Source organism: Ahaetulla prasina, chromosome 1 (assembly GCF_028640845.1).
Source record: "Ahaetulla prasina isolate Xishuangbanna chromosome 1, ASM2864084v1, whole genome shotgun sequence".
Taxonomy (NCBI): domain Eukaryota; kingdom Metazoa; phylum Chordata; class Lepidosauria; order Squamata; family Colubridae; genus Ahaetulla; species Ahaetulla prasina.
Genome location: NC_080539.1, coordinates 191218376 through 191243373, shown reverse-complemented (window position 1 = coordinate 191243373; position 24998 = coordinate 191218376). Strand labels below are relative to the sequence as shown.

Here is a 24998-nt window from a genome sequence, read left to right as displayed (position 1 = left end):
CCCTTGATCCTGCAGGGGGTTGCCGTGACTAAGGGGAGTAAGTGGAAGGCCAGGAGGGCTGCAGAATGGGAAGAGCTGGCAGAGTGGAAGTTCCTGACCACATGCCACAGCCTTCAGTACAGCAACTGAGAGAGATGTTTGTTGGAATGGAAGTGCATGGATCGGCGTCAATGGAGCCATAGGTTCTGGGAGCAGGGCTTGGGACTGGCCAGGCATTGATACCCCATCCCCGTCTTCACCCCAATCGCAGGGTTGAGGAGCGTGGAGCAAGGAGCTGTTAGATGTTGAGAGGTGGTTGCCCTCCACCTCCAGCAGCCGCAGGGCAAGCCTCAGGTGGGATTGCCACCAGGCTATGTGCTGGTCTGAGATGACTGAGAACCCCTGCCCCCAAAGAGACTTTTGATGGGTGGCAGGAAAAGCTTGCCTATTTCCTGAAACAGGTGTAGAATTATTTGGAACGATATGGGTCAGCCTATCCTGATGAGGTTGCTTGTGTAAACACCATTACTTCGAACCTGGAAAGAGACACTGTGGAGTCGGTGGTGTTTATCTACGATGAAGAGACTCCGGAATTGGGAAATGTTGACACCTTCATGGAGGAGCTGTGAGGTAGATTTGGGGACCCCACTCAAGTTCACCAGGTGGAATTCAGAATCCATTCCATAAGGCAAGGAACCCACCAGTAGGGGAGAACATTCAGGAGTTTCACAGCTTGGCTGGAAAGCTGAGACGCTGGCCAGAACACTTACGAGATGAGTTAAACAAGGAACTGTACCAAAACTCCTATCTTGGGGGATCCCAGATGACCTCCAAGAGTGGAAATAGCTGGCCACCAGAGTGGAACTAGATCTATTGGAGTATTGGCAACATGCAACACATGAGAGCCACTCCCACCAGAATTAGGAGAAACACCCATTGGAGCTCATCTCACAACTCCTAGGAAGAGTCCACAGTGTCCTGCTGGAGCCTGCTTCCAATGTGGGGAAGAAGCCAACAGGCTGCCAACTGCCCAGCCCTATAGCCTGTGCCAGTGCAGAGAACCTGAGCCAACCAAAGGCCAAGAAAACCCAAGGAAGGCAAAGGAGAAAATGCGAGTGGCACAGCAGGTCATGGAGATCTCTCTCCAATCCAGTGAGAGGAAAGGAACTTCAACCCCCAGCAAACCTAACTTGGTATTCTATGAGAGAGACAGAAAGGGGGAGGACTACCCAATGGTAAGTAGAGCCATTGCCCCTTTGACTGCCCAGATGGAGATTTTAGTGCCCCACTCAGGAGCAGGGGGAGGATCTTCCCTGCCCTGTTAGATTCAGATTGCACCTAAAAAATTGAGGGAGCCCATGAAGTCTGAGCAAGTGGATGGCTTTTTCACGGGTGGGTGGGGGGAATGACTGCAAGTCATCTAATGAAGCCAGTGAGCCTGAGGACAGGGAGCCACAAAGTGACTATTCTGTTCATAGTGGCCCCAAAGATGACAGAGACTAGGATACTGGGCAGTGGTGAAATTCAAAAATTTTCCCTACGGGTTCTGTGAGCGTGGCTTGATAGGCGTGGCTTAATGGGCGCAGCTTGGTGGTCATGTGACTTGGTGGTCATCTGACTCAGGAAAATCAAATATCACACTTTACACAAAAATAACACAAAAGCTACACAACTGACTCACACACAATATAAAAGCAGCTGGACTTCACACAAAATGGCCCCTGCAATAAGCAGGAACCTCACAGAGTCACAAAGAGCTCAAAAACAAACTATCACACTTTACACAAAAATACCGATTCAGGCAATAGCAAAAAAATGCTTTAAAAAAATAATAAAAAGGTTCAGAGGATCACACGGCACAGCTGATTGTCGAAACCTTTTTTTTACTTTTTAAAAGCATTTTTTTACTACCTATTTGCCCTGACCGATAGTAAAAAATGCTAAAAAAAGTTTTTAAAAACGTTCAGATGATCAACTGTGCAGCACGATTGTGGGAACTTTTTTTTTTTTTACTTTTTCAAGCATTTTTTTACTACCGGTTTGGGTGAACTGGTAGCATTTTCACTACCGGTTGGACAAACCGCCCCTCAACCGGTAGCTTTTCACCCAACCCGGGTTGTTGTGGCTTAAAAAGTGGAACCCTTCAGTTGACTGAGGGAGCAATGAATGGCCCCTGTGAAATAAAGTTAGATCGCAGGGGGTGGAGAAGGCACATGTCGGTGGGTGAACACCGCTGGTGGGGAAAGTGAAAGCAAAGCCAGTTAATGTACTAGCTGAGGGCAAGCAAGTGGAGCCAAGCATCCCAAAGGCACATCATGATTTAGCGAGTGTGAATCAGACCTCCTTCCCCCTCACCACCCCATGGACCACACAATTGAAATACTGCCTGAGCCAAACTGGCCAGCCCAAAGATGTACTTGATAATCCCAAGGAAGATGAAGGAGCTCAGGAACTGTGGATAAGAATCTAGCTAGGGGCTTCATCCAGCCAGCAAAGTCCGGGGTAGCAGCCGCAGTGCTCTTCAAAGAGAGGAAAGTTGGCTCCCTGAGATTATGCATGGATTTTGGGGAAATTAATGAGGTCTGTGTAGGAAAAAAAGTATCTGCTCCTCATGAAGGACATGCTGGGATATGGAAAGTGTTCACCAAAGTGGAATTGAGGGAAATATACTATCGAGTGAGGATTAAGGAGGGAGATGAATGGAAGACAGCTTCAATTCCCTTTAGGATGCTACCAATTCTGGGTGATGCCCTGTGCTGACCCGGGGCATGGCACAGAGATAACAGAGTCAGCAGCAGTTCAATTCACCTCTTTATTGCTCCAAATTTCCCTAAACACTCTCATGTTTCTGGCAAGTCCCAGAGCAAAGTGATGATAAACCCCCACATGCACCTCAAGCAGCCTCTGGCTCCAAATAGTCCAGCCCAGCACTGTGTACACCAAGTTTGCACAGCAATAAATCCAACAGGGCAAATCAAGGGATTCAGGAAGCAAAGGATCCAGTTAATTAGTCCAGAAATCCAGAAAGAATGCAAAGACTCTTGGAAAGTTCAAACATCAGCACTTAACACTTCAGGAACTCAGCGTTTGTTCCCAACAAATGCCCCTCCCCACAGAGAATCCTTAAGTCTCATTCCCCAGGTGTGCCTTGTGAAGATGGGCATGGCACTCTTCTGAGTAGCCTGCTCAGCCTGCAGTGTTCTCATCTTCTCGCCATTCTCCGTGCTCTCGGATCATGAGGGGGTGGTCCTTGCTCCTCACCTGACTCTGTCTCTCATGTTCATCCTGCCTCTGTTCCTCCCTGTCTACAAGCTGTTCTAATCCTGAAAAGCCCTGCCCTGACTGGCCCTTCCAGTCCCCATTTTCCGACAAAGCCGCCCCCTCAATCTCTGTCAGGTCAGGTTCCAGCTTATCTTCCCCGCAGATTCAGGCTCCAATGGGAGCATGACATGACCTTTGGATTGCAGAGGCACCCGCAGTGTTCATGCAATTGATAAATGAGGTACTGCATGAGCACCTATACAAGGTGCTGTTGGTGTGTCTGAATAATATTCTACTTTATTCTGAAACAATGGATGATCATGTGAAGTTAGTGCAGGAGGTGCTGAGGAAGCTACTGGAAGTCAAGCTCTATGCCAACTATCCAAATGTGACTTCTATTAGACCAATCTGGATTATTTGGGATACCGAATGTCCAGTGAGGGAATGGAGATGGACCCTGGAAAGATGAAAGCAATACTAGCGTGAGAAATACCCTGAACCAGAAGGCAACTGCAGAGCTTCTTGGGCTTTGCCAACTTCTACTGGCAGTTCATCCCTTCATTCACACAAATAGCCCTGCCCATCACCAAACTGGTGGGTGGGTGTGAAACCCAAACTGAGCTTAACTGGACTATGGAATGTCAAACAGCTTTCAAAAAGTTCAAATGACTCTTTGTGGGGGAATCAACCCTTAAGCACCCAGACCCAGAGGAGCCCTTCATAATATAAGCCAATGTTAGTGATGTGGCGGTGGATGCCGTCCAGCTCCAAAGGAATGCAAAGGGAATGCTCCAGCCCTGTGTCTACATTTCCTGAAAACTGACTGACATTGGAAGATGTTGGGCAGTGTGGGAAAAAGAAGCAATGATGGGCACTGATGACCTGAAGGCAGTTTCTGAAAGGCAGCAAAATCCCCTTTGAAGTGTGGACAGACCACAAGAACTTGGAGGTCCTGAAAACTCCAAGGAAATTTTCCCCCAAACAAGTATGATGGGCTCAGTACTTCAATAGGTTCAGTTTCACTCTTTGGTACTTGCCAGGCAGGGGGAAGAATTTTCTCACAGATACACTCTCCCAAATGCCCCAATATAAAAGCACTCAGGAGGAAATAGTTAACTCCATCATCCCCACCTGCCAACTGGTGGTGCAGGTCTCAGCAAAGCGACAGCCGCTAGCCGCTCCTTAGCTGACTGATGACGCAGCAGCTGAGGGAAGCCCTGGAGGAAGATGAGTAGTTCAGGGACCACAAGAAAGAGCTGATGATGAGGGAAGACCTAGCCTGGAAGGGAGATAAACTTTATGTCCCATCCAATCAGAGGGCCCTGATCCTGCAAAGAAGCCACAATGGGAAGCTGGCAGGCCACTTCGGGTTTGTAAAGACCCTTCACTTGTCTAGGAGTCAGTTTTGGTGGCCTAAGATGAAGAAAAACATCAAAAGCTGCTGTGAAGCTGCTCAGTGTGCACATATGCAAAATGGCTGCCAGGGAACACTCCTGGGCTGCTGCAGCTGGTGGCTAATCCTAACTAACCAAGAAAAGAGATCACCATGAACTTTATTGTGGATTTGCCAGGGAGCATTGGGAATACCATGATTTGGACAGTGGTTGACCTGTTTTTGAAGCAAGCACACTTCATTGCATGTCTGAAGCTCCCTACAGCCCAGAACCTGGCCAGGATGTTTGTGCAGCATATTTATAAGCTGCATGGAGTTCCAAACCACATCATTTCAGACTGGGGGATGCAGTTCACAGTGAAGTTCTAGCAGAAGTTCACTAAGCCAATAGGTTCCTCTCAGGGGTTTAGCTTGGGATTCCATCCAAGCACTAATGAGGGAAGGGCAGAGAAGACTAAGGCAATGGTAAAACAATATTCAGGTTGTTATGTGAACTACCAGCAGACTAATTGGGCAGAGCTCCTGCCTTTGCAGAAGTGGCTTATAATAATTTGGTACATAGTAGCACTAGGGTTACCCCATTCAAAGTAGCCATGGGAGTTGAGTTCGTACCAAAATTTCTGAGGAAGCTTCCTTTTTCAGTAACACTAACTGAATGGATGCACACTCTAAGATCCACTGGGAGAAATGTGCAAAAAGCATTGAATAAAGCCAGAGAGACGCAAAAGAAACAAGCTGATTGGAGGAGGGCCCCCCCACCGAGGGAATTCAGAATTAGGGATAAAGTATATTTAACTACCAAATACTTAAAGTTGAGGCAACCATATAAGAAGCCGGATCCCAAGTATATAGGATTTTTCCCAATCATTTGGATCATAAACCCAATCATGGGGGAATTATAGTTGCAAAGGTGCTAAGGCAAGTCCCTGCAGTGTTTCATTGTAGTTTAATAAACTCTTTCAAGATTCTAACTTAAGACAAATTAAAAGGGAGCCTCCACCTCCTGTTATATTGGAAGGTGAGGAACACTATGAAATTAACAAACAAAAAAATTGGACTTAAGATATTTTAAGGGAAGACTACAATACTTAGTGGACTGGAAAGAGTCATTATCTCAGCCGATAATGCTGATAATGTTAGTGCAAACTTGTCAGAAGGTTCCATACTAGATACCCACAATGTTCAAAGGGATATTTGAGAGCTAAAGGTTCTTGAGTAATGAAGTTAATCTGTGTTTGATATTTTCTAGCTCTACCCTTCGTCCAGCGGGCCAAATCTCTTTATTTCTCCTGAGTGTCAGACCTGGAAGCCATCTTTTATGTTTGCGCCTTCAGGCCTGCTACATCTTCTTCTGTGGGAAAATGGAAGGAGGGATTGCATAGGGTGTAGATGATATGTAGTCAAAATAACATACCTTTCTCAGAGAGTCAAGGACGCAATGCCCTGGCACCTGGAGTCAGATGACTGAGGGAGTATCTTCAGTTTCGCAGTGGACAATTGGACCATGTGATGAACATGAGGGCGCTGGGCAGGGACTTGAACTTTCATTTTGGTGGGGAAAACCTGGAAACTTTCAGTTTCGGATTTTCCCAGATGTGCCAATATGCCATCTCCAATAAATTGTAGCTTTGAGGAAATCCAAGCCTCGGAGTTTCTTTTCATTGGGGGTGTTACTTGGAACCTGACATTAACCCAAATCTTCTTTTAATATAATTTCCAGCTCCCCGGACCCAGGGTGCTGTTCCGGGTCCTGAGTCCCAGTGCTGACCCTAAACTGGGCGGCGTGAAGACTCAGGGAAGACAGACCATGATAATAAGCTGGACGGCAGTTATGGGAACTGCCAGAGCGAGTGATAAGACCCCACAGATTCCTGGTGGTGAACCGGATTGGTAACAAAGGGCAGCTGGCTGAGACGCACGCAGCTGGCACCTGGTGCTCCGGGATCAGTGGGGGAAACCCCAGGCTGAGCAAAGGGAGAGATCCACTTCCGTGGCTCATCCCAGAGATTGGCAGGAAACCCACAAATGGCCACTGCTGATCCAAGAGCAGAGTTGCTCCTATCAGCCATGGGTGAGTTGGGGCCACTCAATCCCCTGAAGTCTACCTAAGGCCAGGACATGGGATTCCTCCTGTGGGATCCCATTGAAATGAGCCACGACTACCCTTACTTACAGTGGCTGCTGGGGTCGATGCAGCCTGGAGGGAGCTACAAAGCCGACTATGGCTGACTTGGCTTGCCAGGGTCCCTCGTCCCTCAGCTGCCACTGGAACCAACCCAGGCTCCCTGCTTGCAAGTCATTCCCCCCCACAATCCAAGTGAGTCTGCAGCCAAGGCAATAGCTCGGCCGATGTTTTCCCCTGCCCACAGGAGAAGCCTCCATCCTGCATGTACATTGAGCCGGCAGAAGCCGCAAAAGCCCCAACCAGCCGAACTCACGTGCAGCAGATCCTGAAGAGCAGGAAGCTGAAGGTTGGGGGCTTTCCCCCTTACCTACCATCTTTCCCCTCCAGCCAGCTGTGTTACCACAAGTCAAGCTCCAGATACAGGAACTCTGGCTCTGCAGACCCCTACAGAGGGATGTGGAAGAGCTGTTAGAGGAATCCATTGAGGGGGAATCCCTCCCATCGACAGATGGCAGCTGGGCCAACCATTCCTCATGAAAGGCAGTGCAGAAGGAGGTGCAGAAGGGAAATCTCTGCCTAACCCAACCACCAACGAGACCTGCAGAGCTGCTTGAAGCCCTTGTAAGGGGCCCCAAACAGAAGGCTCATGATCCAAACCAGCGGAAGCACTGCCTCAGCAGGGTTGGGGCCCAGAAGGGAGGGGTCCCCACCTCAGCTGGCCCCTTGCCTTCTGCACCGGCCCATCCACCAGCATCAAAGGCAAAACTCCCCGACTTGACAGTGCAAGGCCAAGAGCCACTTGTGAAAACGGAAAAAGGGAGGTTTGCTAAACAGACCATAGAGGCTCCACTCCATTCTCCAGAAGTCAATGGAGATCAGCCAAGGAAAACCTACCAAAAGTGATTGAGGGAAGCAGCGGGGAGGATGACCCAATGATCAGAGGAACTATCTGTCCCTTTGCTATCAAAGTGTGGATGGTAATACTGGAAACCAGAGTCTAAGGGGAAGTAGAAGCCATCATAGATACCGGCTGCACCAGATGCCTAATCAGCCTCCACATCATCGAGCAGCTAGGCATACACACGAGGTCCCTAACATGACCCATCTGCTTTGAACAGGTCAATGGCACTCTAATCAGCAGAGAGCCTGTCACCTTACTCACAGAATTGGTCAGGTTAGAAATGGGGTGTCATCGAGAGCTAATCTGATTCATCATAACCCCTAAAATGACTGAACCTGTCATACTGGGGTTCACATAGTTAGATAAGTGGGGACCGATCATCACTTGGGAAGGTGGCTATAGGAAGTTAAACATAAAAATTGGACTGCTGCCTCCCGGAAAGCCAGACCCAGGCCAAGTCTCTGTAAGACACACTGACAACAGTGAGCAGCAGGCAACAGACCATGGAACCAAGGTGCTGCCTGACTGCCCACAAGTGCCAAAAGAGTACCAAGACCTAGCAGGCATCTTTAGCGAAGAAGATTGCAACTTTCTCCCCCCTCACCACTCGACAGATTGCGCGATAGAATTTGTACCCGAGGCTAAAATACCAAAGCTGAAAATGTACTCCATGACTCCAAAAGAGATGTGGGAATTAAGGAAGTACATTGATGCCAATCTGGCATGGGGCTTCATCTAGCCCACGAAATCCAAAGTGGCAGTCCCGGTACTCTTCAAAGAGAAGAAAGACGGGAGTTGTGGCTTTGCATTGATTTTCGTGGAATCAATGCTGTGTACATGAAGAACACCTATCCCCTCCCACTCATGAAAGACATAACATAACATAACATCAGAGTTGGAAGGGACCTTGGAGGCCTTCTAGTCCAACCCCCTGCCCAGGCAGGAAACCCTACACCATCTCAGTCAGATGGTTATCCAACATTTTCTTAAAAATTTCCAGTGTTGGAGCATTCACAACTTCTGCAGGCAAGTCGTTCCACTGATTAATTGTTCTAACTGTCAGGAAATTTCTCCTTAGTTCTAAGTTGCTTCTTTCCTTGATCAGTTTCCACCCATTGCTTCTTGTTCTACCCTCAGGTGCTCTGGAGAACAGCCCAACTCCCACTTCTCTGTGGCAGCCCCTGAGATATTGGAACACTGCTATCATGTCTCCCCTAGTCCTTCTTTTTGTTAAACTAGACATACCCAGTTCCTGCAACCGTTCTTCATATGTTTTATCCTCCAGTCCCTAATCATCTTTGTTGCTCTTCTCTGCACTCTTTCTAGAGTCTCAACATCTTTTTACATCGTGGGGACCAAAACTGGATGCAATATTCCAAGTGTGGCCTTACCAAGGCATTATAAAGTGGTACTAGCACTTCACGTGATCTTGATTCTATCTCTCTGTTTATGCAGCCCAGAACTGTGTTGGCTTTTTTAACAGCTGCTGCACACTGCTGGCTCATATCTAGATGGTTATCCACTAGGACTCCAAGATCCCTCTCACAGGTACTACTATTGAGCAAGGTACCACATATACGGTACTGGTGCATTTTGTTATTTTGGCCTAAATGTAGAACCTTACTTTTTTCACTGTTGAATTTCATTTTGTTAGATAGCGCTCAATGTTCAAGTCTGTCAAGATCTTTCTGTAACTTGAGCCTATCTTCTGGAGTGTTGGCTATTCCTGCCAGCTTGGTGTCATCTGCAAATTTGATGAGTTCCCCTCATCCAAGTCATTGATGAAGATGTTGAAGAGTACTGGGCCTAAAACAGAGCCTTGGGGTACTCCACTGCATACTTCCCTCCATGTGGATGTAGTTCCGTTGAGGACTACACGTTGAGTGCGGTTGGTCAGCCAGTTACGAATCCATCTGGTGGTGGTGCTGTCTAACCCACATTTTTCTACTTTATCTAGTAGTAGGTTATGGTCTACTTTATCAAATGCTTTACTGAAGTCCAAGTAAATTATATCAACAGCATTCCTCTGGTCTACTAATTTTGTCATTTTGTCAAAGAATGCGATAAGATTAGTCTGGCATGATCTGTTTTTGACAAACCCATGTTGGCTTTTGGTTATTACTTTGTTTGCTTCTAGGTGTTCGGTGATTCGTTGCTTGATTATCTTTTCCAGAATCTTCCCCGGTATTGAGGTCAGACTGATAGGTCTGTAGTTTCCTGGATCTGTTTTTCCTTTTTGAAGATGGGAACTACATCAGCTCTTTTCCAGTCCTCTGGCAGCTCCCCTGTGCTCCAGGATCTTTGAAAGATATAGTTCAGTGGTTCTGAGATCACGTCTGCCAGTTCCTTCAGAACCTTGGGGTGTAATCCATCCGGTCCTGGTGATTTGAACTCGTCTAGGGTAGACAGGTGTTCACTTACCATTTTCTTCCCTATTTTAACTTGTGTTTCTAATCTGTTTTTGTAGTGCTGTTTTGATAGGTTGGATTGATTTTTCCTTTTGTGTAAAGACAGATGCAAAATATGAGTTAAGTAGATCTGCTTTCTCCCTGTTGCTTGTCATCTTCTTGCCACTTTCTCCCAGCAATGGGCCAATTGTTTCCTTGACTTTTTTCCTGTTTTTAACATGTTGGAAGAAGCTTTTTATTATTTTTACTTTTGTCGCTAGCCTTTGTTCATTGTGAGCCTTAGCTTTCCTCACTTCATCTTTACAGGCTCGGGCTGTTGCTGATATTCTGCCTTAGTTATTTGCCCCTCTTTCCACTTTTTATATTTGTCCTTTTGTCTTTCAATTTGTCAGATAGTTCTTTATGCATCCATGCTGGTTTCTTTTGTGATCTACTATTTTTCTTCTTCATTGGTATTGTGTTAGACTGTGCTTTTATAATCTCACTTTTCAAAATTTCCCAAGCTTCTTGAGTTGTTTTCCCCCTGAGGATTCTCATCCATTGAATCCTTCTCAAGATCTCTCTAAGTTTATTGAAATTAGCTCTCTTAAAGTCCAAGACTCTAGTTTGACTTTGTTCTACTACTTGTATTTGCTTAATGTTGAATTCCAATATTGCGTGGTCACTTGCCCCCAAGGTTCCTGTAGCTTCAACACCTTCTATCATTTCATCTCTGTTAGTGAGAATTAAGTCCAATATGGCTGATCCCCTTGTCGCCTTCTCTATTTTTTGGGAAACAAAGTTGTCTGCTAGGTTTGTTAGGAACCTGTTGGATCTTCCACTTGGTGCAGAGTTTGTTTCCCAGTTGATGTCAGGGTAGTTAAAATCCCCCATTACTACTGTGATGTGCTTCCTACATACCTTAGTTAGCTGACTAGCAAAAAGTTCATCTACTTCCTCTGTTTGTTAAACCACTTATCGAAGGGCAAGGTGTTCACCAAATTGGATTTAAGGGAAGCGTACTATCGCATAAGAATCCAAGAGGGAGATGAATGGAAAACTGCATTCAACTGCCCACTCGGTAGCTTCCAATTTAAGTCATGCCGTTTGGCTTGCAGGGAGCCCCTACACTATTCATGCAGCTAATCAATGAGGTGCTGCATGAGCACCTACACCAAGGGGGTCCTCATTTATTTAGATGACATTCTAGGGGTGAAATGCTACCAGTTCAGGAAAACTGGTAGCAGATATTGAGGCTGATTCGCCGAACTGGAGGGGGGATTGCATAGAGTGTAGATGATACATAGTCAAAATAACATTCCTTTCTCAGAGAATTAAGGACACAATGGCCTGGCACCTGGAATCGGATGACTGGGGAATGTCTTCAGTTTGGACAGTGGACAATTGGACCATGTGATGAACATGAGGATGCTGGGCAGGGACTTGAATTTTCACTTGGGTGGGGAAAACCTGGAAACTTTCAGTTTTGGGTTTTCCCAGATGTGCCAATATGACATCTCCAATAAATTGTAGCTTTGAGGAAATTCAAGCCTTGGAATTTCTTTTCGTTGGGGATGTTACTTGGAGCTGTGACACTGAGCTTCTATTGCTCTTCCACTTGCCATTCAAGCAGGAGGAAGGAGGGGGGAAATAGAATGCTAAGCTTTCGTCTATGGACCATGAGAGCCTGAACCTCACCAAAGTCACTACCGCAGGTGCTAGATGAAGACATGGACTGTTCCCATAACAAAAGGGAGTTTTATTATTGGACCATGTGAACACCCAGGGGTGGGGAGAAAGGGAATCTACTGTTTAACTAGTAAGTGGGCATTTGTGCAGGAAAATGCTCATTTAGTTTTCTCCCCCTTTCTCTAAATGACCATTTGCGTAAGTACTGTCACAGCTGTTTTTGCTTCTGCAGTACCAAGATGGTGTATCCAATAAAGTTATACTTTTGGGAATTCAAAGCTCCCAAGAGTGTTTACTTTCTTTGGATTTGCTAATCGGACTGTTGACAATTCTCTGCGTAACCGTATCAGGACAGTATTGCTCATCAATGAGTCAGAACACAGGCAGTGGAGAACAGGGATTGCAATTAGGGCAGCAGATTTCACTCTAGCATAGTTCTCTGTTGACTTAAGAATGACTCCAGAATAGGAGATGGCCCTTACTAAAATATTTCTCAAGAATACAAAACTTTCTCTCCTTTGAATTTTTTTCTGTCTGCTGAGGATCTTTTACTAGTCTAAAGATATGTATAAACCAAGAGACACATATAGAGATGGCAGATAGTAGAAAAGCAATTTTTAAAGAAAAGGGCCATCCAGGTGAGGAGAATTGAACTCTTCCTATGACTTATACTTATACTTGTCCTCCTTTCTTCCTGTGAATTCCTACCCTGAAATTTAATCAGTGAACAAAATGGTCCCTTCCAGCTCTCTTGATTCTATGATTTTGACTCAAGCTAATATACGTAGTTTTATCATAAATCAACTGAATTTCAGGTAAGCTAATCATAGGAAAAGGAAAACTCGTTATCTCTTGTTTATATAATTTGCTAGTTAACGTAGTGGGCTGCTCCCATTCACCCACCCCTTTTTTCTCAATATCAGAGCAAGCCAGTATTTAAATACCCATATCTACTGGCATCATATGGGCAGGCTTCTATATAGCAACTACTTCCAATATTTTTCATTGTCTGCCTTTATCCTTGAGCTGAAGAAGTTCTGTTCCTGTTTTCAGACACATAATTGCAATTCTTTCATCCATGACTCTAATTTTTTTTCTTTTACAAAATAACCAGCTTCAAGTTTGTACATGCAGGGTAACCAAATAAAGCATGGAAAAGCTGTTAGATTTTTAAAAAATGGATGAAGGGAGCTCTTTTCTAAGCAGTTTATGAAAGTTATATGTAGTAAACTATATTCTCTTCACAAAGGGGTGGGGGAGAAGAAAAGGAATGAGAGATGGATGGATACTCACTTTCGAAATATGAGTTCTGAGTTCTTGAAAAAATGACTCCAGAAGAGACATATTGTTGAGGCAGAATGGCTGATAGATGTTTATTCCAAGATTTTCCAAAAGAAGACTTTGCAAAGATGCATTCATTGATAGAACCTCACAGATAGCAACTTTAAGGTTTGCTTGAGAAGAGTCTTGTTTCTGCATCCAAATAGTAAAATTGCATATAAAAGTAATGAAATAAGATTATTTTGTTCAGTCTGACTAGATATATATTTTCTAAAATGAATTGATCAAATGTTTGGAAGAACATGATACAGGTAGTCCTTGTCTTATAACAGTTCATTTAGTGACCGTTCAAATTTACAACAGCTCTGAAAAAAATGATTTATGACAGTTTTTCAGACTTATGATCATTGCAGCATCCCCATGGTCACATGATCAAAATTAAAGTATTTGGCAACTGACTCTTTATGATGGTTGCAGTTTCCCAGGGTTATTTGATCACTTTTGTGACTTCTGACAAGAAAAGTCAAGGGGGAAGCCAGATTCACTTAATCGTATCATAATATACTTTCCAGAATACTGTTCCTTTCTCCAAGATGGAAAATAATTCAGTGTCCCTCCCAGTCAGCAGGTCTGTGAATTAGGTTTTTTTCATTCCTTTTTATGAAAATGAAGGAAGCTACTTTCTAGAATCTGTCCCACAACCCAAAAAGTCCACAGACACTCCCGGTGCTTGTTTACATGTAGTTATGAATATTTGTCTCAGTTTGTGTTCAAGGAAAGTTCATTTGAACAAGATAAAAATACTGTATTTAGAAGTCTCAAAATCTTATGATCATTACTTCTGTGCATGCTTCTGATAACCATAACATTTCATAAAATGACTAGAATTTCATCCAGTGGAAAACAGGCCACACTTTGCAACTAGAATTTTTTTTCTAAAATAACAACTACTTGGCATTGGAATGTCCCTTGCTAAAAAAGTTAATAATTGTTTTTTTTTAAGTTAGGGACTATTGGGTTGTGACTTCAACAATGCTGGAAAGATATGGAAACTTAAAGCAAAGATGGAGCACTGTATAATGCCGCCATGAGCTTCTGCACAAAAGGCTGATTATAAATCTAATCCAATCAGTCATTTCTATTATTGGAAGAGAGGGAGGTAAAAAATAGCTCTACCAGTTGCATTCAGTAAACCAGCAGGTTTGCTTTCCTGGTAGATGAACACAATTGATACTTCTACTACCATGTTTCCCTGAAAATAAGACCCTGTCTTATATTTTTTTTGAACCCTGAAATAAGTGCTTGGCCTTATTGCCATGCGCTCAAAAGCCCAATTGGGCTTATTATCAGGGGATGTCTTATTTTGGGGGGAAACAGGGTATATAGAATACTCAGTTCAATCATCTAACATTTCAGGTGCTGTGGCTTCCAGGTGCATATAGCCTTTTAGAAATATACACTTTTTTCTCTTATTTTATGTTTGACTTGAAAACCAGCCTGAAGCATGAAGTTTGAAGCTGAGCTGAGATGAGATACCCTAGCTTTCTTCAGGATGGTTTCAGTTATTTTAAGTTTAAATACAAATAAATTTGTTTCATGCTGTACTATTTGCAACACTAACATAAATTATTTTGTTTTTATTTGATGATCAGAATTATCATTTTTGCTATATTCAGCACATACGGGAGTATACTCATAGCATAAGCAAATGAAATTTGGGTGCTTTTTAAAACAAAAATATTTATTTCCTCATAAAAATATTAAAATGTATATACCTACATTAACTTTAGATAAAAGGGGGCATTTAAAGATGACCCTTTATATATAGACAATTACCTCTGCTAAAGTGAGAATCTTGTTAAGCAAGTATATTCGGTCATAGTTGGTTGATGATGAAATATTTTCAATAAAAACTTTCAGACTGAATGTTGAATCAAGTATCTCTGTAAGTGAAAGAAGAAAATGTTTTACCTCAACATTAAAATATAAAGCCTAAAATGAATTATAAAAAATCATAAAGAGGATGAACCCAAATTGTTCCAACTGACTGAATATTTGAGAAAAATATATCCCATGAATTTTACTATAGCAAGAAGTAATTCATGACCCAGAGAGGAAATGGAATAACTTATAGAATATGTATATAGAATAAAATTATAACTCCTGAGTAAATCAGGTGTATTGCTACAGACTCAAAACAAATTACTACTGCATACAATATATGTAAAGAAAATATCTAAGTTTGTGCAATAATTTTAATAAATATCATGTAATCCTCCTATGTGATAAATGTATATATAATGGCACAATGATTACTTTATACATATAATATTACAATTAAAAGGACTATTTACTTCAGTATTCAAAAATGAGAAATAAAAGATAGAAATTTTAAATTGTGACATAATTTTGAAAACATAAATATATTGATCATAAAACAAGTTACATACATATTTTAATTATAATAAGGAGTGAAACCAGGTGAACGTATATGAAGAACAATAACCTGATTTGTTTCTTTAAAAAAAAAGTAGAGGTAACATTGATAAAAAATAATTTTTAAAAAGAATTGGATGAACTTTGAAGAAAAATAATTTTTTATGAATTATGAAAACTATGTTTTCATTGCAGCTTGTTCAGAGCAAATCTCCAATTCAGCTTTAATGTGGTATTCTATCTGCTTTTCCACCCTTTCCTCTATTTCCTTTTTTCTCTGTTTCCTATTATGTTGTTTATTCTCTCCAATTTCAATAACTTCAATAAAGAAAGATACAGGGGAATCTAAATGTAAACTTAAATTCCATTCCATTAATTGAAAGCTGTTTCTTTCCTTTTTCTAAAAGCTAAGCAGAAATAAATGGAAAAGAAGCATTTCCATTTTCAGAAGGTACCTTTTGAAAAATTTTCTAAAAGCTCAGCAGAAATAAATGGAAAAGAAGCATTTCCATTTTCAGAAGGTATCTTTTGAAAAAGCATCTTTGAGAGATCTCTACTTCCCTTCTTTATTTTCTTATTAAAAAAACATGAAGTTCAGATATGTCCAACATAATATACCTCCCAGAGTATTGTTTTCTAATATGTATATCCTTGGTATATAATTTATCAGGAGAAGGAAACATGTTTTGAAAGCAATGAGATTCAAAAACTTAAGTGGAAGTGTCAAGGCTCCAACTAATGAACCCAAGCAAATCAGAACTCTGAGACTGGAATCCTTCTCAAAGATCTTCTTTATTGTCAGGAACCGGAAGCGTCGCAGTGAGACTGGCTGGAAAATAGTGAAGCTCCGACAAGCTTCGTGAGAATCCAGCCAGACAAACCACTGGGGGGTTCGTCCCAGTATAGATAAATATTTGAATTGGATACTATTTGGAAATTTTTTAAAAAGAGAGAGAGACTACATGGACTTGAATTTTAACTACATATAAATTAATTATTTATTTTTTAAATTGACAATATAGAACATTGGGAATATGAGGAACTAATGGAAATGTTTAAGAAGGTGTGTGAAGCGTTTAAGCATGATGAAGAACCTGAAATTTGGTTAGAATACAAAAAAAGGAAAAAGAGAATATAAATGTGAAGCAAGAGCATAATGTTGAAAGGAAAATAATTGAGGATGAAAAAATAGATGATTACACTGGGATTGACAGTGAAAAACAAAATGTGGATGGGTGAAATATCACCCAAAAAAGAAAGGAAGAGAAGGAAATGGGAAAAGACTGAGGGGGAGGATTAAAAGAGTAACAATTTTAAAAATAAAAGAAAGGATTCAGGAGAAAAGATACAATAAATAGAAAAAGAAAATAAGAGAAAGGGAGAAAGGGAGGAAAATATTAAAAAGTGGAATTTTGGAGAGACCAAAAGAATATGGGTAAAAGGGGAAGAATAAAGGAGAGAAAGAAGGGAAATAAAGCATTTATTAGTTGATTTAAGGGAAATGTATTAATAGTAGAAATTGTATGTAAGAAGTAAAAAAGAAGAAATATATTGTTTATTGTAAAATGGATTAGCAGATGCAATATGAAATGAAGATTGGTTTAAATGTGAAAATAATTGAAATTAAAATATAAAATTGAAAGGCTAGTAAATGAGGAAAATAATTAATTGATGTTGGAATAAGAAATTAGGAACTAAGGAAAATAAGACGTGGAAGGTTAATTAAGTCAAAAGATTTCAATGTAAAAATGGAATGAGTTGAAATACATTAATAATTAAAAAATGTGATGGGGACTTTTAAAAATATAGTTAATAAGTGGAGAAAAAATCGGAGTTGTCCGGATACCAGTGTGGAAAATATTGAATTGAAAATGAATACAATAATGGAAAGAGAATGGAAGGAGAAATAGAGGGAAGAAGGAGAAGAGAGGAAGGAGAGAGAGGAATAGAAGAAAGGGAAAAGGAGAGGAAGTAAGGGAGGGGAAATAAGAGTAGGAGAGAAGGTTAGAAAGGGAGGAAGGAATGGAGGAGGGGGGAAGGAAGGGGAAATAGAGAAGGAGTAGGAGAACAGGAAAGTAGAAAAGGATAGAAGAAGGGAGGGAAGAGAAAGAGAGGAAAGGAGGAGAAGAATTGTTGTAAAACAAGGGAGATGAAATGGTAGAAAGGCAACCCCGAGCATGTTCAAATTTATTAGGATGAAGAACAAATTAATATGAAAGTTAAAAGGGAATATATAAGATTAACAATGGATATATATATATATATATTTGTTTTCGCGGGAGAAAACCCGAATAACCAAAGATCTACATATAAATTTATATAAATATATAAATATATATATTTATATATATATATATATATATATATATATATATATATATATATATAAATATAAATATATATATATTTACTCATATATATGTTTATATACTATATAACCTTTCTGTATGATACTTACATATATTGTTGTGACAAAATAAATAAATAAAAAATAAAAAAATAAAAATAATGTTAAGAAACTAGGATTTGAGGGTTGATGCTGTTAATATAATAAGCATAGAAGTTTTAAGATAAGGTAAAGAAATATGGAAAAAGACTATTTTGGCAAAAAATGGTAACTGTAAAATGAAATTGGATATGATAAGCTGTATAAGATGTGATATGGTCAATACTCTGTTCATAAAATGTGTGTGTGTGTGTGTGTGTGTGTGTGTGTGTGTGTGTGTGTGTGTGTGAAAGAAAAAAAATCCATAAAACTTGATTTAAAAAAAAAGATCTTTTTTATTGAGTATATCATATCAGCACAGCTCTTAAGGAAAACCAATTCTAAATCTTTCCCGTGGTTTCAGTATAATTAAAATAGGAAATATCTCCATCCCCGAGAGTCACAGGTCATGTTGGCCAACTGGGTTAATTGGCGGGCTCTCCAGGCACTCCTTCCCTGACTTTAGTTGTTGCCAGTAGAGATGACCTTGGTTATCATGAGAAAGCTCTGGTTGATGTTGTGGCGCTCTCAGACACAGTGAATAGGTCTCTGTGTTCCCTGTGCTGACCTCTCCCTGGTTGTGGGCTCCATGAGGAGCCAAAGCCATCCTGTAGGGGTGTTGAAGCAAAGCAGGACACCCTGTGAGGTCGAGGAGAGTTGCAGCTCTCCTGTCTTACCCAGGGTTTCTTTTCCCTCTCAGCCATGGCAAGAAGAAGAGGCAGCTAAAGATGGCTGCCACAAAGCTGGGACAACCGATGAACATCTAAGACTGGTGCTGGAGCAAAGTAGGTAAACAGTGACTGGAACTGGGGATGAGGATTTCCTTTTGCTTTAAATTCAACCCCAAGGAACAATTTAGAACTATTTGCTTAGAATTATCCGTAAAAGTGGCATCTAAGCATTCTGATAAATTATCAGACCAGAAGTGAGGGGCATAGAAGAGAAAAATAATAAATGTTGAAATATACAGAAAATGGGACTCTTAAATTAGAAAGACGTGGTATTGGGAAGGCATTTTAAAATGCTTTAAATCATTTAAATCATTTACTTACAAAACATATTCTGCTTTTATAATTGTTCTGTGATTAAAAGAATGCTTGGTTAATGGCAATACTGAAATTTAAGCTGAGAGTGCCAACTGCTGATGAAAGGAAAAATTACAAGCCTGGGAATACCTACATCAGGGGTCTTCAAACTTCTTAAACAGGGAGCCAATTCAAACTTTTTAAACAGGGGTCCCTCAGACTGTTGGGGGGCCGGACAGGCTGAATAGGCATGGCTAGGTGGTCATGTGACTGGGTGGGTCTGGCTAAGTGGGCATGGCTAAGTGGCCATGAAACTGGGTGGGCATGGCCAATTTAGCAATCCAGTTTTGCCTTTGTTCTTCCTAAGCTGTACTTGCTGAACCCAAGGCATTTATTTATTTAATAAGACACCCCCCCCCCCCAAGGGAAAAAGAGTACACACTTTCTTGCCTAATTTCAATACAACAGCAGCTTCAGGCTTCTTAAAATAGGCCATTAAAAAAAAACAAAAAAAAAAACAGGATTACGCAGGAGGCTCGGGAGGACCCCTTACAGGGACATGCTGAGGATTTTGCACAGTATCTGTCTGATAAAATCGCTCAGATTCGGGACAGACTGGACACTGATTGGATAGATCCGGTGGGATGGCGGGGACGAGTCTTGAGAGTGTTATCTGGGCTGAGTTTGATCCTGTGACTCCCGATGACATGGACAGGCTGTTGGGTAGGTTGAATCCCACCACATGTTTATTGGACCCGTGTCCCTCCTGGATGGTACTGGCCACACGGGAGGTTACAGGAGGCTGGCTCCTGGGAGTTACCAACGCTTCTTTGTTGGGGGGCATTTTCCCCGCCACCTTGAAAGAGGCGGTGGTGAGGCCCCTTCTCAAGAAGCCCTCCCTGGACCCAGCTGTATTAGCGAACTATCGTCCAGTCTCCAACCTTCGCTTTTTGGCGAAGGTTGTTGAGAGTGTGGTGGCATATCAGCTTCCTCAATACCTGGAGGAAACTGTCTATCTGGACCTGTTCCAGTCCAGTTTCAGACCCGGATACAGCACCGAGACAGCTTTGGTCGCGTTGGTGGATGACCTCTGGAGGGCTCGGGACAGGGGATTTTCCTCTGTCCTGGTTCTGTTAGATCTCTTGGCGGCTTTTGATACCATCGACCATGGTATCCTGCTGCGGCGGTTGGAGGGATTGGGGGTGGGAGGCACCGTTTATTGGTGGTTCTCCTCCTATCTCTCTGACCGTTTGCAGACGGTGTTGGCAGGAGGGCAGAGATCGGCCCCAAGGCGCCTCACTTGTGGGGTGCCTCAGGGATCTGTTCTCTGTTCCACTGGGTGAGGTTATCCGTGGTTTCGGGGTGGATTATCATCTGTACGCTGATGATACTCAGCTGTACATTTCCACCCCAAACCACCCCAACGAAGCCGTTGAGGCCGTGCGGGTCTGGATGGGGAGGAACAGGCTCCGACTCAACCCTTCCAAGACAGAGTGGCTCTGGGTTCCGGCGTCCCGGTACAGTCAGCTTACACCATTGCTGACTGTTGGGGGGGAAGTATTAACCCCCAGGGGAGGAGTGCGCAACTTAGGCGTTCTCCTGGACGATCGGCTGTCCTTAGAGGAACATTTGACAGCCGTCACCAGGGGAGCATTTTATCAGGTCTACCTGATTCGCCAGTTGCGCCCCTTCCTTGACCGGGACGCCTTACGCACGGTCACTCACACCCTCGTCACTTCCCGCCTGGACTATTGCAATGCTCTCTACATGGGGCTCCCCTTGAAGAGCACCAGGAGGCTCCAGCTAGTCCAGAATGCGGCCGCGCGGGTGATAGAGGGAGCACCGCGCTGCTCCCACATAACACCCATCCTACGCGGCCTACACTGGCTGCCGGTGGCCTTCCGGGTGCAATTCAAGGTTTTGGTCACCACCTTTAAAGCACTCCATGGCTTAGGACTGGGATATCTACGAGACCGCCTTCTGCCGCCGATTGCCTCCCAACGACCTGTGCGCTCCCACAGAGCGGGCCTCCTCAGGGTGCCGTCGACCAAACAATGTAGGTTGGTGACCCCCAGGGGAAGGGCCTTCTCTGTGGCAGCAGAGTGGAATGAGCTTCCTCCGGGGTTACGACAACTCCCCAACCTCTGGGCCTTCAGACGTGAACTGAAGACTTTATTATTTCAGCGAGCTGGACTAGCCTGAGAAATATTTTAGTGAAATTTTAAATGGGTTTTTAATCGGTTTCTACCGTTTTAATGATTTGGCCATTAAAATATTTAGTTTTAATTTGTTTTTATATTGTTATTTATTATATTGTTGTATTTTAATATGGCTGTGAACTGCCCTGAGTCCTGTGGGAGATGGTGCAGTATAAAAGTTATTATAATAATAATAATAATAATAATAATAATAATAATAATAATAATAATAATAATAATAATAATAATAATAATAATAATAATAATAATATTTCCTTCAAAATAACTCCTGATTATATGTTCCAGAAGACCACACAACAAACCAGACTAAAAAATGCACCAATTAAGACTCCAGCTAAAACCCCCAAGATTTGGGAAAGAGAATCACTCTAAAATCCATTTGCATTGCATTTCTCTGAATGCACCATATATCTTTATCTTATGTATTATAAATTGGTTTCTGATGCATTTAACTTATGGAATTGTCTTTTGTTACTACTTCCAGCAATATTAATCTGCCTTTCTGCCTTTGCCCGCTTTCCAGCCAAGGAATGCTGCTTCTTTTGCTGCCTCCCCACAAAAAGAATCTCTCTTTCTTTCTCCTTCCTTCCTTCTCATCTACCTTCCTACCTTTCCTGCCTGCCTCCTTTTCATTTCCATCTTGTTCCAGAGTTTGGCAAAGCTGCTAGTGGCCGTGCTTACCATAGCTGTGGCTTTCCCACATGAGGCAGGGTAAGGGTGGTCCCAGGAAAAGGAAGCCACACAGACTGCAATGCCGGGCCTTTTTGGCCTTCCTGGCCCCCAGAAGCCTTCTGCCAGCCAAAAATGACTGTGTTTTTGGCTTCCCCCCGCCTCTAGTGGCTCTCTGCCTTACCTTCCACTTCCAGTTCATGAAGGTAAATCCTGTGCTCGGCCGAAGGATGGGGGCCAGTGGGTAGACAGGGCAATGTGAGTGGGGCAGCCTTGTGGTCCCATGCAGGACAGATTAATGGCTTCAGCGGGCCATATCAGGCCTGCAGGCCATAGTTTGAAGACCCATGACCTACATGAAGGACTGTAAAAATATCTATTGGCTTACTTATAACTACCTTATGACTACTAGAGTCCCAAATATGAAAATAAGAAAGTTTTCTTAACTAAAGAAATGAATGTTATGTTAGAAGATTGAACCTGTAAAGGGGATGTAAGAGGCTTTGGATAACTTTTGGGATATCTAAATGGAACTGACTATGGGATATAAAGATTTGAGACTAGTGCACTCCCTGAAGGGCAACTTAAGGACTGAATAAATAGTTCTTGGATTGTTGAACAAAAATTGTATTTTAAAAAAATAAAACAAGATGCTTTATGAGGCAGAAATGGGTGGAATTTCAAAGGAGATGGTGTTATTCTTTCAAAAAACAAAAGACACCATGGAGAAAGGATTTAAGGAGATTATGGAAAAAATGGAAAATACCACACGAGGGATGATGAATAAAGAACAAGATGCTCAGGCAAGGGAGAAGTCAGCAGAAGAAATGAAGGAAGAAGAAGAGAAAGAGTAGACAACAATGGAAATAACAGTGATTGATGAATTAGACCAGAGTTGGAAGATACATTTGAAAGGGAGATAGGGGCCTGGGCAGAAATTTTGGGAAATAGGCAGTGGAAGAGGGTAGAGGTGGGAGAAATACCTAGATTGAATAGCCAAGAAGCAGGTTCTGACAGAGATAAAGATCCAAGAGAGGAATTAGGGAGGCAAGTTTTTTTTAAAAAGCATAGCAATTGAAGTATTGAAGCAGGCAAGAGATGATGGATAGATGATTTTTCTTTTCTGTTGTTGTTTTGATTTGCTTTTGTCTCTATTTTCTTTTTTTTTTAGGTAAGTGACATGACTAGAAGTTAGGTAGGATAAAAAGAAAATGTTTTTGGTAAAAAGTGATATGATTAAAAGTTAGAATAAATGGTAGAAATAAGAGAAGGAGGAATGTTAGTGTATACAGTTTTATATAATAAAACAAAAATAACAATAAGAGAAAACACGGAATAATTCAATAATGACAGATTGCAACTTATTATAATTGTGTATCATTATTAGAAATATATAAGTTGATTGAATGTAATAATTATGATTGATTTTACTAGTTTTATTTGTATTAGAATGTATGTCACCCAGGTGCCACACTGTTCACACATTAATTTGATATGTTTGTAAAAAATAAAAAACTTTTTTAAAAAACCTCTCTGTTGTGTCTAGGAAGGCATCACAAGCTTCCTAACAAACAGGAAGCAGCAGGTGAAGCTAAGCAAGATCACATCAAATACCTGTACAATTAGCACATGGGCCCCCCAAGGCTGTGTGCTCTCCCCACTTCTCTTCTCTCTGTATACCAATGACTGCATCTCCAATGATCCATCTGTTAAACTACTGAAGTTCACAGATGACACAACAGTGATTGGTCTCATTCGAGACAATGACGAATCCGCATATAGACGAGAGGTCGAACGACTAGCCTTGTGGTGCAACCAAAACAATCTGGAACTGAACACACTCAAAACCGTAGAAATGGTGGTAGACTTTAGGAGAAACCCTTCCATACTTCCACCTCTCACAATACTAGACAACACAGTATCAACAGTAGAAACCTTCAAATTTCTAGGTTCTATCATATCGCAAGATCTAAAATGGACAGCTAACATCAAAAACATCATTAAAAAAGGACAACAAAGAATGTTCTTTCTGCGCCAACTCAGTAAGCTCAAACTGCCCAAGGAGCTGCTGATTCAGTTCTACAGAGGAATTATTGAGTCTGTCATTTGCACCTCTATAACTGTCTGGTTCGGTTCTGCAACCCAACAAGAAAAACACAGACTTCAGAGGATAATTAGAACTGCAGAAAAAATAATTGCTACCAACCTGCCTTCCATTGAGGACCTGTATACTGCACGAATCAAGAAGAGGGCCGTGAAAATATTTACAGACCCCTCGCATCCTGGACATAAACTGTTTCAACTCCTACCCTCAAAACAACGCTATAGAGCACTGCACACCAGAACAACTAGACACAAGAACAGTTTTTTCCCGAAGGCCATCATTCTGCTAAACAAATAATTCCCTCAACACTGTCAAACTATTTACTGAATCTGCACTACTATTAATCCTCTCATAGTTCCCATCACCAATCTCTTTCCATTTATGACTGTATGACTATAACTTGTTGCTGGCAATCCTTATGATTTATATTGATATATTGACCATCAATTGTGTTGTAAATGTTGTACCTTGATGAACGTATCTTTTCTTTTATGTACACTGAGAGCATATGCACCAAGACAAATTCCTTGTGTGTCCAATCACACTTGGCCAATAAAAAATTCTATTCTATTCTATTCTATTCTATTCCAACCTCCTTCCTCCCTTCCCCCTCTGTGTGGCAACTGAGGAAGAGAAAAATGGCTGCTGCTAGGTTGACAGTCGGCTCTCCCCCCTAGTGAGTGAGAAGTATCTTGAAAATATCAAGTACAGACAGGTTAAATTTTTCCTAGCTACCCCTGCCATCACCTGGCTGTCCCTTTGGCTTATAGGGATTTTCTCATGGAATTTTCTGATCAATCTATCTGCTCTTTTGTTCTGACTCTTCACCCAAATGGCTTCAGAGAGGGGGTAATCCTTCCACTGTACTAAGTACTGTAACCTCCCCTTAGATAGCCTAGAGCCCAGGATTCTTTTCACTTCATAATGGGTTTCTCCTTGAACTGTGATGGGACCTGGAGCTGCCTGAACTACTGGCCTTAGCTCCAAACCTATTACCAGTTTCAGTAAAGTGCTGTGGAAGACAGGATGTACTTCCCCCAAGGA

General features: G+C 42.0%; 1 protein-coding gene across 2 annotated transcripts in view; it reads right to left on the bottom strand.

Annotated features, from left to right (window-relative positions):
• The window catches only part of ABCA12 (ATP binding cassette subfamily A member 12), a 393723-nt gene that overhangs the window by 197094 nt on the left and 171631 nt on the right, over positions 1 to 24998 (bottom strand). For both annotated transcript variants that reach the window (XM_058185940.1, XM_058185931.1), the window contains 2 exons: positions 14853 to 14959; positions 13029 to 13208 (listed from right to left, as the gene is read on the bottom strand). In XM_058185940.1, the coding sequence (XP_058041923.1) occupies positions 13029 to 13208; positions 14853 to 14959 (287 nt within the window). The remainder of the gene's footprint in view (positions 1 to 13028; positions 13209 to 14852; positions 14960 to 24998) is intronic.